General features: G+C 43.9%; 1 protein-coding gene and 1 pseudogene across 1 annotated transcript; both read right to left on the minus strand.

The window, feature by feature from the left end:
• Window positions 1-9463: 9463 nt before the first annotated feature.
• Window positions 9464-11641, minus strand: LOC101766751 (peroxidase 21). Its single transcript, XM_004962252.3, has 2 exons — window positions 10706-11641; window positions 9464-10628 (listed from the first exon to the last, which is right to left on the minus strand). Exons 1-2 carry the CDS (start codon window positions 10788-10790, stop codon window positions 9700-9702), a joined length of 1014 nt encoding a protein of 337 aa, XP_004962309.1. The 5' UTR covers window positions 10791-11641; the 3' UTR covers window positions 9464-9699.
• A 1713-nt stretch (window positions 11642-13354) lies between these two features.
• On the minus strand, window positions 13355-20817 carry LOC101767424 (annotated as a pseudogene).
• Window positions 20818-20999: the final 182 nt, after the last annotated feature.

Below are 20999 nucleotides of genomic sequence, written 5' to 3' on the forward strand. Positions count from 1 at the left end.
TCCGGGATACTCGATTCGTCAGTGAATCTCCCTGATACGTTATGGACAGTGTGAGCTCTATGATCGCGTACTGGCATCCTTGATGAGGATCAGTGAGCGTCGAGATATGCCCGTACACGTGTTGGGTCGCTGATATTCATTCACTCGTCACCACGATACAAGAGATCATGCCGCGAATGTGACCCTGTGTTACGCACGCGATGATGGATAGCCCCACTGCGCGACACCATGAAAACAGCGCGCTCGGCGAATGTGGTAATGCGGGCAGCGGCGCAGCGCAGCGCGGGCGCGCGGCGCAGCGCGGCGCGGCGCGCGGGCGCGCGGCCCGACGCGGCGCGCGGCCCAGCGCACGCGTGCGCTGCCCGGCGCCTCGGCGCCCGTGCCGGCCAGGGGAGTGGGGGGGTGTGCAGGCGCATGTGGGGGAGCCAGGGGAGTAAAGAAGAGAGAGAAGAAAGGAAAACGAAAGGGGAGGAAGAAGGAGAAGGAAAAAGGAGAAGGAAAAGAAGGAGAAAGAAAAAGAAAGAAGGAAGAGAAAGAGAGGGAAGGGAGGGGAAAAAGATGGCGGAAATTCCGGGATTCGACTGCGCGCGGTGATGGATTGACGGGCACGCGGCGAAAATTAAGGGGAGTGGAAAATGGAGGATTGACGGGTCGGGCCAGGACGGCGGGTCCGACGGAAGGGAAAAAATTTGACGGAGCTCGGCGGTCGGAAAAATTTTGGAAAGTGTTTTTAACGGGTGATTTAACCGGGTGTATTTTGCGGGCGTTACAGCACAGGATCTAGAAGCTACGTTGCACAGGCTCATATTGTGGTAAGCAACTGAACAAGTCATGTTTTTGTTGTGTACTTTATTTGATGAACCTGCTCATGCTCCTTGTTCCAAGCAAACAGTTTGTGCCTATTTTCACATCATATTAGAGGGAGAAGCATGCTAAAGGAGATCCAACTCCAATAAATCTTTTCAAGAACTTCCATTGTAGCAAAAATGGCTACACCACTCCAGTACAGGCAGCCATTGTAAGTACTTGTTTACTTTGCATTCTTCTTTGCAACAACAACACTAGAAACATTTGTGAGTACTTTTGTGAGACCTTTCATTTTTTTTCTTTTATTAGGCTTAGATGGAACAAATTGTCGCCCAACCTGGAGACGACCAACCAAAGACTGTTGCTGAAGCAGTGGCTGAAGTTGTCCAATCTAGGACATTTTGGGAGGTTGCTGCATTCATCCACCCTCGAAGAAAATGACTAGGGTTGGTACTGCACTGCAGGTAGAAGAAATACAAGCTAATCTTGAGAGTGAGAAACAAGGGTGGGCACAACTTCAGCAAAACATTGCTGAACAGGAGTCTAAGATGGGTGCATTGAGATTGATGGCTGAAACACAAGAAACAACATTAAAGTCTCAAACAGAGGAGCTCAAAGCTTTGAAGAAGACCACAAAGCAGTTGCATTCTCTGATTTCTAGCCTGATAAACTCCAACACCAGTCAGAGCCAGGTGAATCCTTCCCTCAACTGAAGTGTGTTGCTGGTGAACTTGTTGTTTGTTGCTGATGAACTTTTATTGTATGTTGCATTGTTGATGCTTAACTTTTTGTATGTTGCATTATTGTTGCTAGTGAACTATTCATTGATTGTGATTGAACAATATGGAAGTTTGAAATGAGTTGTTTTTATTTCTGTGATTGTGCTGGTGATCAGCAGCCAAAATTGAAATATCCCGGGGTAGTAGATTGGTTGGTGAGGAATGGTCGGACCTGGAACTTGAAGGTAAAAATGAGGACACAAGATACAGATTTATACAGGTTCTGGCCACCAGAGTAGCGTAATACCCTACGTCCTATTTTGGGGTGTTGTATATTGCGCCATGCGCTTGGGTGTTGTTTGGTACTGAGGATTTGGTCCTTTGTTATGGTTCTATGAGGTCTTCGCCTCTGTTTGTCTGAGTTGTTGATCTAGGTACCCTGCCCTCCTTTATATACTCAAGGGGTGGGATTACTAGTCGGTTACAAGTAGGAGTTCTAGTAGCAATACATGGTATGAGCCCTAGTAGGATTACATAGGAATCCTAGTAGGAGTCCATCTTCTTCCTTCCTTGCGGATACTGGGGATCTATCCCTGACAAGCCCCCGAGCGCTTCATAGTCGAATGCAGCATCCTTTGAGTTCTTTTTGGATCCTCGCCAAGTAGTTTTGGTGCTCTTCGAATACTTTGTCTGGCTGAATCTTTAAAATTACTCAAAGCTGTCATGAGACTATGGTGTGCTCAAGCCCTTGGTTGTCTTGATTTTGTAATCTTCATCTTTGGAATGTGATATGAAGGGCGGCAGAAGTCGCACTTCATATGGAGTAGCCCCTGAGTCTTAGGTTGAATCGAACAATCAGACCGAGGGTCAATAAAATCTTGAATCTTCTTCTTTCATCTTGAAAAAAACAACTGTTGAGTGTAGCTTATCAGCCCCTGAGCCTTGGAATGATTAATTAATCAATCTAAGGGGTCTTTAGTCCTCACACAAGTCATCATCCGAGTAGTTTTGCAGCATCCAGCTCCCGAGCTTATGTGCCAAGTGAGCCATAGGAGCCACGTTGAGTAGTTATTAGCGCTTAGCCCCCCCCCCCCAAGTTTGAGAGCTAGCGGAGCTACCGGAGGTATTTCGAGTAGTAATTGGCGCTTTAGCCCCCGAGCTTGGAAGCTAACTGACCCACTAGAGATATTCCGAGTAGTAATTGGTGCTTAGCCCCCGAGCTTGGGAGCTAGCAAAGCCATTATAGGTACAATGAGCATCCTGGAGAGTTGTCGCTGAAACTTGACCTGAAAAAAGAAATGCATACATTATGCAGTATATTTGTAGAATTTGAAACTACTAAAACTTATTCATTGATGAATGTAATGTGAATGTTGTATATCATGCTCTTATTTCGACCATATTTCTCCTGAGTAATTAGCCTATTATGTTTAGACTCTCAGTCTCTGTTTAGCCATTGCCACTATGTGTGAGATCTTTATCTCGTGTACGCATACTGGCACTGCTTCTACAGAGGTTTTTGTCTCGCGTCCTAGCGTTTAGGCATGATAGAAGATCCAGGTCTACACGAATTAAGGCGTGTTCTGCTCGAGGAGATTAGTGACCGCTAAGAGAAGACATTTCAAATAAGTAGTCGGCATTGCGACAAAAAGAGAGCGTGATTGCACTTAAAGTAGTCGTTGAGACTTATCTACCTTTCAGTGAGAAGAGAGTGTGTTCTGCGCATAGGATTTGTGCCTCCTTAGGGTGTAGCCGTTGTGAGCCTCTAATATTCAGTGCATCAAATCTGTGGCTATTGCCTCCAAAATTCAATGTACCAAACCCGTGGTGGTGCCTTCAAAACTTAGTGCACCAAACCCATGGTTGTAGCCTCCGTAATTTGGTGTACCAAGCCCATGGCTATCGGTCAACATGCCCCAGGAATAGTTGGCAAAGTGTAGCTCTAGAGGGTAATTACCATCGAGAGATGTACACAGATAGGTAGCCGGCACATTGGCCAATCATGCTAAAAACAAGCTAGAGAAAAAAGATTATTTAAAAGTGACTTAGCTTGATTTGTAGGCGATTGATGATGAAGCTGTGATGGTTGTTGATGAAGTCGCGATGGTTTGTTGATGAAGCTGACAAGTCGGAGTCAATTCCGACAAGTTATTGTCAACATGAGGCCTACCTCAACTAGTTTATAGTCAAGACAAGTAGTCAAAATAGTCGTTGGTGACTTGATTATTTGCCTCAATGTGCGCTCGATGAGCCGTATGCAGCAGCCTGCGGCAGAAACCGACTCGGTCTTCGATTGGAACGCAGAGCGCATCAATTTTGTCTCGACGTAGATTTGTCTGCTCAGAACCCCGACTCAGCGACTTGCTTCTTGTCGAGTAGATTGATCTTGATGATGACGTCCTTCAAGATCGCCCGATGATCTCCCCGATCACCCCTAACTGGCGCGCTAGATGTCGGTGTTTTATACCGGCAACCTACTAACGGGTATCCCGAGGTAGTAGATTGGTTGGTGGGAAATCGTCAAACCTGAAACTTTAAGGTAAAAATAAGGACACAAGACACGGATTTATACAGGTTCGGGCCGCCAGAGTAGTGTAATACCCTATGTCCTGTTTTGGGGTGTTGTATATTGCTCCCTAGGCTTCGGTGTTTTTTGGTATTGAGGATTTAGTCCTCTGTTGTGGTTCTATGAAGTCTTTGCCTCTATTGATCTGAGCTTCGATCTAGGTACCCCTTCCCTCCTTTATATACTTAGGGGGTGTAACACCCAATTGGCAGAACCGTCCGACTTAAACTAGCTTAAGTGTGCCTAATCGCTGTCAGAACAGCAATTATCTGAAACGCACTTAAAATAGTTTAAGCCCGATAGTCCGTCGAGTGTCTCTAGGACACCTTAAAACATCCACGACATATTTCATAGCCATACATTAGGATCACTTCCACGAAGGTAAAGCATCAACAAATATTACATTTTTATATACATACAGAAGATACGAATTATTACAAACCGTAGATTGAAATAAGTTTAACAGTGCAGGTTAGACCATTACTAGGAGTTTTGAACACAAAACCAGTCCAAGGCAAATAATTATACAACTAAGTTTTATTCTAGGGTATCATGATACTCGTACAGTACCCCAGTTCTTCGGAACTTCCTCATCAGTTGTCCCCTGCTGCGCTTCTGAAAACAACAACAAGGGATCCCCGAGTACAAGGGTACTCAGCAAGACTGACCCGACTAACCAATATAGATAGATTTAAAATACTGTATGATAGCTTTATGGTGTACTAGCTGACTCACATTTTGCAGAAAAGCTTACTATTAGTGGGACCATAGCTTTGTCATTTTATTTCAGATTAGTTTTTTTACCTAACTAGTCACACAGCATATTAAATCAAGGACAATATTATATTCAACTTGATTACACTACGATGCTTAAACGATGATCAAATGCATTCATAACCGAGAATTGCGACGATCCGGATCGATTTACATCATGCAGGAGATAACCAATTACTAGCCATGCACAACTGTACAGGTTGCACATAACAACCTTTTGATTAGCCGTACCCAAATATCGGAAATATGACTACCCAAACCTAGGTACGCACCCCCACATGGGACCACATGTCTGGCCTGATCTCCATGTGAGTTTTAGGCTACACCCCTACCATTCTCCAGCACGTCAAGCACAAGTACGAAATATTTCCGATCAGAGAGCCAACTAACCTACCGGGCTTTGCTGGTCCCATACACAGTAAGCAACCAGGTAATATCACTTGATCAAAGGTTAAGACAACGAACGGGCCTTGACCAAATTAACTTAGTAGACAGAACTACTATCTCTAGCTTTTGTCCATCTTTCCAAAATTCTAGGTGAATTTTTCCTTGATTAACATGTATGACAAAAATTAACCTTAGAGCAGAGTAACAAAAGTTACTTAAAAGGTATCTAAGCATTGCTAAGCATAGGATAGTTACTAAATAATTGAACAGGTGACAAAGATGTCCTATAAACAAGGTAGGATCATGCACAAGAGTGGTTTGCAATCAACTCCTAGACTTAATGCATTCATAAGGAAATAACCAATAATTTGACTCATGAATAATAATTTCTAAAAATAGATAGGCTTAGATGCACCAGGACTTGCCTTGATCCACAAAAAGGTTAGTATCCTCATAAGGTCCTCCCACACAAGGGATCAATTCAACAACCTCTTCGAGATCCTAAGGCTCTTTAGATACTTTCAGGAAATCCACTTTTGGGGCTTCTGTGTTTACTATAGGATGCATGCATTAGTTAGAGATGCAAACTTTTCGAAATCTGAGACTATATAACTTATCTTCATCATAAAGTTGCAAGCCAACATTAATCTACCCATAAAGATTAACCCACAATTTTAGTTTCTTTAACTAACCTAACTTAAGCATTTTCGTTTATTTAGAAAAGTATTACAGTTAATTTCTAATCTGAAAAACTTAATTCCTTTGGATTAATAATTATTTGTGAATAATAAAATATTATTCATAATTTTATTCATTTTATAAAGATTAAGTATTTATTTAAATACCTTAATCAAAGGTATTTAATAAATACTTAAATTTTATTATTTTATCCTAGGGTTTAAGAATTTTTAATGCATAAAGCAAAAAACAATACAACCAATAAAATTGGTTTCACTATTTTTGGACAATTCTACAAATTATAATGAACTAAATATGAAAATAGGAATTTAAATCTATTTTCTAAAATCAAAAAACTAACATTATCCAAAAAACCCCTTCCCTAAACTTTTCTCACGCGCCCTTATCCTACCCCCACTCATTGACACGCAGGCCCCGGGTCAACAGACCGAAGCCCGACCTTGACCGAGGATTGGCCGGCGGGTAAGAGCGGCAGCTTGCCGACGGCGAGCTTTCCGGCAACGGGGACTCCCTCACTTGACTCATGACACCTTCCCCCACTCCCTGATGTTGCTCTAGGGTGGTTGGCCTGACAACGATGGCGAACATCGCAAAACAGACGGTGGTGCGGCGGCGATGGCTAACCAGCAGCGCAAAGCTCGCCGACGGTAGTGCTAAGGCAACAAGCAGCACTGGCAACTCTTCTACAGCCTAACCATCGCAGCGCACCCCCAACCCGAAGCACCTCACGGCCGGAGCAAAAGGCTCCACGGTGGCGGCCATGGCTAACGTGCAGCGCACGGCGCCGCAAGCGTTTCGGCCAAGCTAGCGGCACTCCAAGCCAACAAGCTCAACTTAACCCATCTAGAGCTCAAGCACAACACCCCTAAACTCTTGGATAATGGCCTGAACTTTGGCACCCGAGACCTCCACGGCGGCACCCTTACCAAAATGAGCGGCGGCCGGAATCGAGGGAGAAAATGGCAAGGACGGTGGCTGTGGTTACTGGAGCAGGACAACGACTGGCAGGTCTGGTGCACGACCTCAAGGCGATGGTTCTTCGAGGAGGGGATTAACTGGTGGTGGCAGAATGGCAACAGAGCAGACTGGTGACCGGGGGCGGTGAAAAAGTATAGCAGCTGGTGAAACTGGATCACACCAGCGGCGGGAAGGTAATTTATACAAAAAATTACTGCCCTGTCACCCGCCACGTCCTGCCTACTTGGTTGCTCTCGTGTGGCTTGCTCTTGCTGGCGCATGGCATGGTAGCGCTGCTCTTGAAATCAGCGGCAAGCAGCTGCGTGGCAGCCGGCCCTGTTCTGCTCTTTCTTCTTTCCCCCAAAACCCAAAAGTTCCACTCAATTTTGCGACCAATTTTCAATTCAAACTCCTAGATATCCTTTAAGCAAAGTTGTAGAGGATCATGTGCTGTACATTTGATTAATTTGCCTCAGTTGCCAAAGATCACTCCATCCCCATGAAATTTAACTCCAATGTTGGGGTAGGGTTTGGTGCTGATAACTGAATCGCCCCCTTCCATTCAGTTTCGTCAGACTTCCAAAAACAGCCTGATGCTCTACTTTGAGTTCAAAATTCAACCATTTAAACTTGAGTTATCTTGCCCAACAACTTCTGGAACTTGTTAACCATATAACAGGGGTTCCGTTTTGCATGTTAAAGCCCAACTCTTAGATACAAATTCTTCCTGAAACTCGAACCAATGTTTGCCATAATTCACTGTTTTTAGAACTAAATGGGCCTTTGCCATTTAGTTTCGTTAGTTATACTGATAGTGCAACATTTCAACTTTGAGCTTTGAGAGAAATGTGAATTCCTTTCTTTCCTTGTCCAACAACATAATCAAAAGGTTTATTGGACACCATAGTTCACTTGGGATTCAAAGCCCTTCCAAGTATATATGAGAAATCTTCCTGAACTGAATTTCAAATTGGCATATTCCACACTGTTTTTAGACTTAACTCAGTTTCAGCGGAGCTAAAAACTGCACCACTTTCAAACTTTGAACCTCATTTAAAATATGGATTATTTATTTTCTCTGACCAAAAACATGTACAATAGCTTCACTATAGATCAGAGTCCACTTATTCTCCAAAACATCTCCCAGCTTCAATGACCTTAGTGCAGACTACTGTCACTATCATCTTGCAATTCATGATTATCCAATTAGCCAACAAACTGTTGTGCAGCTGATGCCATATCTGGGGATTCAAAATTCAAACTTTATTTGTAGCACATAATTTGTAGCTAATGCAACCAGTTCAGTAGAGCTATCATAAGTGTTTATGAATAGCATCTTAGTAGATTTCTCATTCATTGCATTAATATAGTTTCGATAAAGAATATATAGTTAGCCTCATTTGTTCTATGGTAATACTGTGCTCGATGCTTGTTTGATGAATTGTGCCACTGTGCATTCAGCGATTTTTGCAAAAGGCCTCAAATTAGTAATATGTCGGTGGTCAAATTGATTCAGCAACCTGCAGTTGTCTACACCACCGGCCATGGTCGTGACTGTATCCCTTTAGCCTCTTCAATGGCTTCGTCCAGTCCAGCGACTCAGATGGGATCGCTATGGTGAGATCATGTGCATGTCGCCATGACCGTGGTGTTCTGCCGCATTAGTTCTTTAGGGTACCACAAAATACTTCAGTAGTGAGTTCATGCAAGTGAAATTGTTCAATTTTGATTAAGGATAGTATATTCAAAATTGTTATGTAAGAGTGCACCTGTAAATTGTTGTTGCAATACTGTCCCAAAATATGATCAATGTTGGTTTTGGATTTTCCTATCTCTTTTGTTTACCATTCAATTTTTGGAGGAGTGCATCTAATATGAGTACATTTTTTATCGTAGTGTACCTAACTTTGTTTAATTTAGTAACCATGTTCTTGGATTTAATATGAGCACTAAGGAGAAAGATTAGTTACAACCTAAAGTAAAAAGGAATTCAGTACTGCTTCAAAACGAATTCCATATAAATTCATGTTTTTATTGCAATTCATCTAATCTTTTTTTTGGCATGGGGCAAATTGTGCTTGTAGGTAAGGAATGCTTGTAGCTTTGCTTCCCGTTAATTAATTGAATATTTTTTATTTCACATGAATGATGCTGTCCAGATTTAGTAGCGAGAGGAATAATAGAATTATTTGAACTTATTTTTATATTATTATTATCTTGTTGAACGCTCCATGTATTGCAATATAAATGTTTTGTTGCCCATAGCAATGTACGGGCATGATCCTAGTATGTATATAAAGGCATTGGTAGCCCCTAGGCTGATAGTGCCGGCTATCGAGGGTACTTCCTCCGTTCCAAATTATAAGTCATTCCAACTTTCTTGGAGAGTCAAACCATTTTATGTTTGACCAAAATTATAGAGAGGATTACAAAGGTCTATGGCACAAAGTAGATATATACTATGAAAATATATTTAATGAAGAAACCAATGATATTTATTTGGTATCATGAATATTATTACTTCATTGTATAAATTTGATCAAACTTGAGATGCTTTGACTCTCTAAAAAAGTTGGAATGACTTATAATTTGGAACGGAGGGAGTATAATACAACCGATTGTGTTGTTTATGTGGTAGGTATCATGGCTATATAAACCATGCAATTTTTTTCATTGCACAGATAAGATAGACGGGCCATAATTTTTCTAGTTCTTCCTGCCCATACACCACATCCCATGGAGCGCATGCAGCAAGTCATCATGAACAGTGAATCCGCAGCTGTCTATCGATCACGCCGGATTGACGAACCTGCAGTCGCGCCTGACCTCCCCCTCGTCGGCGCCGAGCGGGTTGTTCTCCGACAGGGTGAGCAGCGCGGCGGCGAATCGGTCGTGGAAGTAGCCGTTGTCGGCGGCCATCCTGGCGACGAACGGCGCCGTGCGCGGGTCGTCGGCGAGCCGCTGGTCGACGAGCAGGAGCCCCCTCCGCGCCAGCAGGTTCTTGTAGTACATGTTGTCGAGCGCCATGGGCGTGGCGCGGTCGTTGCGCGCGTACGCGACATCGCGCGTGTCCTCCCTGGCGTCCGCCGTCGGGCACCGCCCCCGGAGGTACTCGCCGTAGGCCGGGTCGAGGCCGGCGTCCACCGCCGGGTACAGCCGGCCCACCAGGTTGAAGCAGTGGACGCGGCCGACGGAGTGCGCGCCGAGGAGCGCCACCGCGCCCTCGGCGTCCACGCCGGCGGCGGCGAACCGGGCCAGCACCGCCGCCACGGTGTCGTTGTGGTTGGGGATGTCGCGCCCGACGTCGGCGTAGCGGCTCGCCCGGGCGTCCCGCCGGCCCGTGCGCATGGCGGCGCGGGGCCCGCCCAGCGCGGCGGCGCCGTCCCGGGCCGCGAGGGCGAGCACGTCGGCGCAGGAGACGGTCCCCGGGCACTCCCGCTCCAGCGCGGCCTTGATGACGTCGATGTACTTGAAGTTCCTCATGCCGAAGCTCCGCGGCGCGGACTTCTCCGAGACGCCGGCGGCGGGGCTCGTGTCCAGCAGGAGGGAGGCGTCGCAGGACCCCACCATGCAGTCGTGGAACAGGGCGCGCAGCCACGACACCGCCGTGTTGCCGTGCTTGTGGTAGAGCTGCGCCACCTGCTCCCTCACGATGTCCTCGGCTGGAGGGCAGGTCGACGAGTAGTACCCCAGCCGAAGACCGCCATTGGCGGCGTCCCCTGCGGAATCAGTTTAGGAATGATCAGCACTCGAGATCGGAGTGGAACTGAGACGAAGGTTTGCAGAGTTACATTACCAGTGGTGAGGCAGCAGAAGAGAAGCAGAGCATAGGGCAGTGCTGCTGCGGCCACTAGGCAGCTTGAGCTTCTTGAACACCTCATCTTCTTCCTTGGTACTCTTTTCTTTTTTGGCGAAACTTTGTTGGTACTAATTTGCAACGATAGACAAGAGAAGAGTAGTGTCCATGCATATATCCAATCTGATGTTAGATGTTACGTATAAGCACAAGCACAATTTATGCTAGGCAGGGGAGCCCCAACTTTATACTTCATCACTGAGGAGAGAGTGCTCGTGGCAACAAGTGGGTGGGTGTGAGTGACTGACCCAGAGCGACTCGAGATGTGCTGAGCATAATGTATGTGTGCAGAAGATGACAAGTGATGGTCCAAATCAAAACTCCCATCCTCGTTACTTAGCTCAATAACATCAGCACTTCAACATAGTAGTAATAAGCAATAAAGCATTACATACTCTAGTACAGTTACGACTACCGCGACAAATGATTCTCAGTAGAAACAGAAACCCACCCTAACTGACGGCCAAGAAACAAGTGTTAAAACCCCCATGACCAGGATTCATCTGAATGTGATTGCTAGATTTCTTACGACAACTAAATGTTAGGCAAGAAACGCCCACAGATGGGTGTAATTACTATATAATATAATACCACACGAGTCAGTCACTCACATGGGCAGGTCGATCGGCAGAACGGCCTTTAAATTCTGATGAGTCACGATTACTGGTTTGAGATAGGACTTCAAGAATATAATGGCAAAGTACCAAACTAGTGCCAATAGCCAAAGCCATGGTCAGCAGGGTTAGGCAGGCACTCACGATCACGCAAACATGGCACATAGTGGAGCAAACAAGCAATCGCCATGCATCTGCACGCTGCACGGCCGGACAGAGGAAGAAGACAGCGACATGTCATCGGCCAACAAGAACACATGCTAAGAGTGGCACCTGCAGAAGCGGGGGGGGGGGGGGGGGGGGGGGGGGGGGGGGTCGTCGGTCAAAATGATATGGGTTATAGGCAGGATAATATTTTTGATTGAAGCAATTTTCAGATAGACATACTGACGGGTAAGATAGCTATACAAGATGGAATATAGAGACGACATAAACAAAGTGTGCCGAGCTTTGGAGTGATTGAAATGGAGTTCTTGGAGGTTTAGGCATAGGCTAGCTTAACGCTAACTAATAAGCAGTTATACATCTTCACTACATATTATTTACTTGTTCTCACTTTCAGCCCAATACTGACCTAAACTTGGTCAAAGTTAGATTTATGGAAAATGCTACTCCCCACTTTCAGAATGTATGTCGTTTTAGTTTTGTCCTTAATCAAATTTCTCTAACTTTAATCAAGTTTATGGAAAAATATATATTAGTATCTATTATACTAACTAAATGTAGTTAAAAGACATATTTGATGGTGGATTTAACAAAAAAATGATTTCATATGATAGATGTTGATGCATTGTTTGATAAATTTGGTAAAAATTATAAAAGTTTAACTTAGGCCAAAATAAAAACGACCTGTATTTTAATACAGATGGAGTACTCACTATCACTAAGATCATGGGAAGGAAAATGCTTCTCCCCATGATGGATGGTTTTATCACCGGCAGTCATGCCTTCCCACTATCATACCGAAAGCTTTGCTATTGGTCCCAAATCCGGCAGTGCTATGAGTTTGGAACCAGGGGGCACTGAAGGACCTCTATATAGTGGTGTTAGTGCGATTGGAGTCTTCTTACCTTTTTTTCCTTCAAATATTACATGTCCTACCCTTGCTATATAAAAGGTTTATTTACATAACCAGATTATACTATATAAATGTTGAAAAGGACATTTGTTTGATGGTATCTCAGAGGACAAATTGAGGTGGAAAAGAAAGTTGGGCAACCTTTTTGTTAACTAATCATGGTGAATATCATAATATGAGCTTAAAACTAACACAGAACTTTGGTGTTTCATAACAAATATATGACAAAGACATGAATGGGTGCAGCTGTTCCAGATGCTTGGACTCCTCCGGCCCTCAGCTGCTGCACCTCGTACTTCAATATCATATTCATATATATGGCCAGAGAGAGAAGTTGTTGACCAAAAACTTCTATTTTCACTGTCTTTCTTTTTTATGCTCCTAATCAGGAATCAGAAAAGATAATGTGCAATGTGCCATATTGCTATAGTAGTTGAGGTACCTGATAGTCTGCTGTTCCAGCTCCAAATGCAAAGCTACCCGGGGAAATCACCCCTTGTGTCTTGTGATTTGTGAACGGTAGGGTGCTCAGCGCACACATTGTGCCCGCAGAAGCAGCACCCATGGTGAGAAGCAGAGAAGCTGAATGTGTCTCGTGCTCGGTATGCAATGTTTTGGTAAGCCGCTATTCATATTTGACAGGCAGATTAAGATACCTATCTTATGAGGCACAAGCCAATAAACAAGCCAGTACTTTAATACTGAAAGCAGTGAGGAACAGGGGCAGATCTAGCGGTGGGGGCGGGCAGGACTCAAGTCCTCCTACCGCCGCTCGGACAATGGAGCCTCTTAAGCCCCTCCATGATTTTTAGGAAGGAAGAAGAAGAAGAGAAGGGAGGGAAGGAGGAGGAAGAAGAGAGAGCCCCTCCTAAGCTCACGGGCCGCATCCGCCACTGGTGAGGAAACAGCTTTGTATTAGGTCAAGGGACTTGACGAATATAGAACAATACATCTGAATCATGTCAAGGTTTTATCAAGATAATAAGTCTGCAAATGATGGTCTGAAGGGTGTTTTATTTTCTTCAGATGGTGTCCAACAAATAGCTGCTACATGTACAAAGGACAATATGTGAACTCAGCAGAGACCGCTCACTGCACATCCAGAAGTACTCTTCTAGAGAATGGCTATTTTGAGAGCATCAGCAGCAGTCAAATTTGAGCCAGAGAGATTTATTTGTAAAATCAGATTCCAATTCGATTGCAGCATTGTTATTCAGGAAGTTGAGTACCAGTGAGCAGAACGTCTTGGCTGCCTTCTTCGCTCTTCAGTGTCGAACTCGACAGCAACAAGGCCATAATGTGTCTTGAATCCACCGTATATCTCATACAGATCCATGAATGACCACACAGAGTACCCCCGCACATCGGCTCCGTTCCTAGAATTGGCCAATGCCATCACAGAAATACTGAAAATAGATGCCGCTGTGTTCAACAACTAAAACGAGAAAACTCTGAGAAACGCACAAAAAACAAATGTTTGTTACTTAAATACCTGATCTCTTTCAGTGTGCTTGCTATGTACTTTGTCAAGTAGCCAATCCTATCCAAATCATTCAGGGTGCCATCTGATCCTCCATAGCCTGTCCCCATGGCAGGTCAAATCAGCACAGAATTTTGCAGTGTTAGTAACAATTTCTGGATGAAATACTAACCATTTTCCAGAATGTAAAACGACAAATTTCCATATTTTTCCTGAAAATATTCAAGTTATGAGCTCTAGTCCATAAGGGTCTACCATTTTCCCTGGAAGAATCTGCTTCAAATAGACCAATCAAAGGCACTCAGCAGCTGTTTTATCAAGTTTCAAATATTCAATCAAAAGCAAGTTCTGCATCTCACCATTGCAGAAGGTGGGGCATCCTTTGTACCTGAAAAACAGAGCAACCCTCAGAATATTCGGAGGAATATGTGGATACTACAAAGAAATGTTTACAAACATTGAACCTCTGAAAAGAGTGGCCCAGTCAGCAGTGAAGTCCCGAAGGGGTCCCTCTATCGTGTTAGGAGGATTGCTCGTATATAAAGAAGTGTAGTGATTCAATCCAATGAAGTCAAATGCGTTAGTAACAAGCTCAGATTATAGCTGGAGAAGGATGGAAGCCGGGAACCAGCAATCTTCTTCATGGTCTCTGGATAGTCTCCGAACACCAATGGATGCAGGATCCTGGAAATTTGTAAAGTTCTTGTGATATAATTCAAGAATGAGGATGAACTAACAGTCGAGCTTTCCGCGTTAGATCGGTGGAACTTAAGCTTCAAATTGTTTGAAACGACTAAATACACTAACAGTTACATATGTCCGCGTTAGATTGGTTTATAGATATTGGACCTCTGAAAAGTGTGGCCAAGTCAGCAGTGAAGTCATGGAGGGGTCCCTCTGATGAGTTAGGATGGTTGCTCGCATATAAGGACGTGTAGTGATGCAGTCCGATGAAGTCGAATGCATTAGTAACAAGCTCAGATTCATTGTTAGAGAAAAATGGAAGGCGGGAACCAGCAATCTTCTTCATTATCTCTGGATAATCTCCGAACACCAATGGATGCAGCATCCCGGAAATTTGGTATGTTCTTGTGATACAACTCAGGAATGAGGGTGAACTGGAAGTTGAGTTTTCTGGATTCCATGGGTGATTGTTTACGCTTCGTATTGTTTGAAACGACCATATATGTTAAGGGATTTACCTGGACCAACTCATCAATAAAAATAGTTACTAGAACTTTTTTTATAATTATAGTGTATTACTCCCTCCGTTCCAAATTGTAGGTCGTTTTAGTTTTTTTAGGTGCATTGTTTTTGCTATGCAGCTAGATTTTGTGTATGTCTAGATGCATAATAATACCTATGAATCCAGAAAAGCCAAAATGACTTACAATTTGGAACGGACGGACTACTTCTATAATAGATTCAACACGACATACCAGCCATATAAGAAAGTTGTTGCTCTTTCGGTGGCTTCAATATCTTCAGCTGAGTCTGTGAATGGATAGAGCCACATGGTGTATATATTCATGCCAATAATGCCCTTCTGTGCAGCCTGAAACAAAATATAAGGCAACAGGCTTGATTTCGTCAACTTCATAAACAAAATTCAGCAGGGGAAAGGGGTCATAAGAGCAGAACACTCACTTGGTACTTTTTCCTGTAAAGCCTAACAGTTGACGCATGAGCCAGTAGGCTTTGGTGTACAAACAAATATGGCTCAGTTGTGGAGTTCCCAGCTGTGAAATTGCTCCTGCCAAATGGATACGAGCAGTGGTTTTTTTTTGGGGGGATCTCCGTTGTCAAAACCTGCTTGAGCCATGATGTTTGGCTCGAGCATAGTTGTCCAATGGGCAAATCTATCACCAAACTCACGGAAACACACATCGGTATATGCGGTGAAATCATCTCTGCATCACACATGCGTCGAACCGTAAAGTATTTTGGTTATATTTCAGATGATTCTCATGATTTGGTGTGGATTAAATCAGGATGCTGATAAAAGCTACGACTTACATAGTTTTGGGGCTAACCCACCCACCATACTCTTCCTCGAAGATCTGGGGAAGGTCCATATGATAAAGAACAGCATTAATCTGAATACCCATTCTCAAGAATCAGGACTAACATGGTCAATGTGGAGTGGGAAACACACAAAGGTAGCATGATTAGCCAGCAGTAAATGTTTCCGTAAATATTGCTGAAATGCTACGAAGTTAACTATGTGATATGTGCCTAGGTAAGTAATTCAACGTTGAGACTTCATTAAATTCAAAGTACACGAAGATCAAATGATGACCATGTTTGGTTCCTTTAGTCCAGGACTAAAATTTAGTCCAACCTTGTTTGATTCTAGAGACTAAAGGCCATTAAAGTACTTAAACAAAGGTCAAAATACACTTAAAAGTGCACAGATCCTGGCCGCCCCCATTCCCACGCTGCTGCCCTCCCACCATGCCTTGCCGCTGCCCTGTTGTCCCTTACCGCACTGCTAGCCCGCTTTGCAGTTAACAAATTGTTCATATATTCCAAATAATGTTCATGTAGTACACAAATCTCATTATTACAAAATTATCAGATCTACGATCTATTAAACAAATCATCGGCTATCCAATTCCGAAATTGATTCATATTTTGATCTAATTTGTTGATGTATGTGTCAAAATGGTACATACCGAGCGTGACACCAATAATAGCAATTTATTTCCTCCTCTTTTGACACCTCATAACATACCGTTGCATCTCGGCCTCCTCATCATCCTGTGTGTCCAAAACAATCATCATCAGCAAGATAAACATTGAAATCATCATCATCATCATCATCAAATAGAATAATAAAAGCCATAACTCAAATGTTTACAACATCACACGTTCAAATTATTTCACACAAACATTAAAATGGTTCACACAAATATTCAAATGGTTCACAGAAACATTCACATGGTTCAGATAAACATCACAGTAAATTGGTTCAAATAGATTGGTTCAGTGTCTCCTTGCACCACCACTTCAACCATCCGAACCTTCCTTCATTTGTCTTAAATTAGCAAAAAAAACAGTCCGGTTGTATTTTTTTTCAAACAACTTCGTGGCCATGTAGTACTCATCTGTGTCTTCAGTTGCTCCGCAATCCATAGCCATACTCAAGTAGCTTTGTATCTCCTGCTCCACCTGTTGTTGTTCCATCTCCTTTTCTTCCACCTTCTTCTTACTAATTTGTTGCCAGCTTGTAAGGTGTCTATCAGACCCTTAATAGCCTTGAGCTATGGACTCTTGTTCTTCCTAGGTGGACTTGAGGCTATATCTATGGTGCTGCTCGCTCTCTTGCGGCTGCTGGTACTCATGGGAGTGTCGAAATTGCCATTTGCATTCCCATCTGCATATTCATCATCCTCATCCGCATTTGCATCTACTGGAAGTGGAAATGAAGCTTCTCCAGGGATGCATAAGGGCTGTCCATCAACTGTCACACCATGGAACATTTCACGTAGGAAATCAATGTACGCAGGTATGCCCAACTTGAGCTTCCTGCACTCTAGTCTTTTCTGAAATGGACAAATGAACAATCAGAGCAAAAAACATATTAGATGATAGAAAGTAAGAAGAAATGATGACATTCATGAACACAAGGAAAAACTCTAATGACAGTACCTTTGTGTGTGTTTTCCACCATTTATCACTTGCTATTATTGTTCCATTTGGGTTTCGGTCCAATCCTGGTTCACCTAGGGTCCATCTGTGAAAAGTTTATAGGGTCTTGCATTGAGTCCATCTGTTCTTGAATTGTTTGATTTCATTCCTGAGGTGAGTCCTTTCTTGGAATTTTTAGGCTATAATCTTGTAACCTCTACTTGACATTGTCTCACCCATGCAATTCCTTGCCCTAATTTGTTCAATAGCAAGCTCATAGAATATATATGTGTTCTCTTCGTTCCAATTTGCCTTGTCATAACGGTTCTATTACACAAAACATTATTAGCTACAGCTAAATAGTGGATGAAGGACACAAATGTAGTACCTAATCAAGTATATCATCAAGATAGAGTACCTAATGGAGCAAATCAACATATATATTAGGAGATGGAGCATCACAACATAGCAAATGAACTCATGGAAAGAAGCAATGGATGTCTTAGAGCATAGAGCACAGATGTGGATCTTACCAACTGGGAGCCGTTATCATCTTCTTCCTCGAAGTCATCGTGGCCGCCGACATCCTCTGGAGGAAAGGAGATGTTGACAGCAGACATAGATCCACGAACAACGCGGTTAGCCACCGATCTCCCACGGCCTCCGCCACCCATCCCCGGAGGAGGAAGTTGGGGACCGGATCCCAGTGCCTGTTGGCCGGATCCTGCTTCAATGTTGAGGGACTTGGAGTAGCTACCTACTGGACGAGCAGCGTGGCATCCTCCACGGTCGGATCTGCTCCCACCTCCACTCAGGCGAGGAAAATGGAACGCGTAGTGTCTGAATCTGCCACCACCTCCGCTCGGGCCAAGAGGAGGTAGCCTTTGGTCACCGCGACCTCCTTCCGGCTACATGTACCCTGAGTCGGAGTCAAGGAAGGGGAAGCGGTCAACCTGGGAGTTGAGATCCAGGTTCTCCATGTGCGCCCTTTGAGCCGAGAGGTTGGGGCCGCCGGTAGATACGACGGTGCCTAGGGAAAAAGGTCGAATTTGTCGAAGTCGTGGGTGGCGGCGGAAGCAGAGAAGGCGGGAACTGCCGAAGAAGAACCGACATGAGAGAAGTACTCCCAGTAGCCGTTCCCGTGGCCATCCATGATGGATCCGGCTTGGGGAGTAGCGGGCATGATGGCAGAGGTGTGGGGAGTAGCGGGGACGGATCGGTTGGATGGGGAACGGAGGAATAATGAGGGGCACCGGCTGTCAAAATGAGCCTTTAGTCCCCTTTAGTCACCCCTTGGGGACTAAAGGGACTAAAAGGGTTTAGTCACTTTTTAGTCCCTGTGTTTGGTATTTTAAGGACTAAAAGGGGTGACTAAAGTTTAGTCAACCCAAACCAAACAGGGCCTATATGTACCTGGTTTCACAAGCTCATTTATCAAATTGTTATAAAACTGCATACCATTAGGATTCACCACTCCTCACTCCTCTGCCACCTATACAATATCCAAAATCATAACATTAAGTTAACGTTATACGTGAATGATCTTTATCGTCAATGTCAAAGTTTAAGGTTTAATTGTTGTACAGGAATAAGTCTTACCAAGAAATAGTGAACCTGTTTGAACTAATTTTTTATAGGTCACATCGAATGTTTGGATATTGATTAGAAGAACTAAACGTGAACTAATTATAAAACTAATTGCATAAATCATAGCTAATTCCCGAAATGAATCTATTAAGCTAATTAATCCACATATTTACTGTCGCACACATGATTAAATTATGGAGTAATTAGGCTTAATAGATTCGTCTCGCGAATTAGCCTTCATTTGCGGAATTGATTTTGTAATTAACCTCTCTCTATATATATACTCCCTCCGCATAGGAAAAGGAAGTCATTTTGAACAGCGACACGGTCTTCAAAGCATTACTTTGACTCCTTATTTTTATAAAAATATTATCAAAAAGTGATATATGTATATTTTTATGAAAGTATTTTTCAAGATAAATCTATTTATATGGCTTTCACATTTCCAAGCTCAACAACTTAAGTTATTCATGATTTATATTCTCAATGTTTGACCCAAACATTGTCCAAAATGACTTCCTTTTCCTATACGGAGGGAGTATATATATATATTTTTCGGATTTCAAATTTTGAGTTACTATTCACAACACTATTCAAATTCGGCGAACACTATTTAAATTCGCGGCACTATTTAAATTCAGCTCACTATTCAAATTCAGGAATATGAATAGTGCCCGAGCACTCACCGGGAGTGGATGGAGCACCTATGGGTGGCGGCACTATTCAGCCACTATTCACTCACTATTGCGCACTATTGAGCTACTATTCGGGGTCGCTTTCAGGGGATACGAGCACGCGCGGGTGCGTGATTAGGTGTATTCCTTAATTAAGTCTATTCTCAGGATCTTTGCGGGTTGGCGAGACCAAAGATTCAGCCGGTCGTGCTGCTATGCTAGTCACAGTCCTACTCGGTACTCACCGCATGCCTCGCTGGCTCGCTTCAGAACCAGGCCAGCCCGGACTGCACCCTCACCGTCCCCAGCCACGCTCAAACAGGACTCAGGCTCTACCGTCTCCCCAGGCAGTTCCACCCGAAGGGAACACTTCTCTGCGCACACAGGGTTCTCCTCAAACGCCGCTACCAGGGCTAACACGAGAACGACACGCGCAGAGGTTTCTCCTCTAGGGTCCCTAGCGTAGAGACATCGCCCCATAAGAACGAGCTTAAAGGAAGGCAGGGATGCTACCAGGACAGCTTAATCCATTTCCACGGGACAAGCTTACATGCGGCTTTCCCTTTCGGGAAACCCCGCGCACTTAGCACAAACCTTGATTACCTTACAAACCGAGGGACGAGCTCCAACGGCCTCCCTTTATTCTACTAGTGGTAGTACTGAGGTGGAGTAATACAGCGGTAGATTCTAAAATATGGTGGCTAATTCTTTTTCTCTCAGAGAGTGGTGGTGGAAGTCTTCATGAGTGGAGTGTGGGTGGAGGTCTTCGGTGGTGGAGTGTGTCTTCGTGATTATTGGTGATGCTCTGGTGGTTGTCTGGTTGATGTCGTTGATGCCTCCAATGCTTCACCCGATACCTCCTTTTATAGTCGCGGAAGAGGCTTCTGGAGTTGCTTCGTGCTTAAGGCTTCTGGTGCCTTCAACTATTCTCCTCTTCTGTTGCCTGGACACTTGGACGGCTCTCCGCTCCTCAATAATTTTCCTGGATACAGTAAAGTTGCTGTTTATTCTTTTTACCTTGTCCTCTATCGCGTACTGTCTTCTCGTGATATTAATATCACGATTATATATATATATATATATATATATATATATAGGATTATACTATACAATACCCTGGGTACGGAATAATCTATTCCGTACCCGAGCCAATCGGTGCGGTCAGGCGCGG

This window comes from Setaria italica, chromosome III (assembly GCF_000263155.2).
Source record: "Setaria italica strain Yugu1 chromosome III, Setaria_italica_v2.0, whole genome shotgun sequence".
Taxonomy (NCBI): domain Eukaryota; kingdom Viridiplantae; phylum Streptophyta; class Magnoliopsida; order Poales; family Poaceae; genus Setaria; species Setaria italica.

What these genes read in the sequence shown, in the direction of transcription:
- LOC101766751 (XM_004962252.3), bottom strand. Translation starts at nt 10,790, where the DNA reads ATGAGGTGTTCAAGAAGCTCAAGCTGCCTAGTGGCCGCAGCAGCACTG. An exon ending in CTTCTGCTGCCTCACCACTG is followed by an intron (nt 10,629 to 10,705) that starts GTAATGTAACTC and finishes CTGATTCCGCAG; the next exon opens with GGGACGCCGCCAATGGCGGT.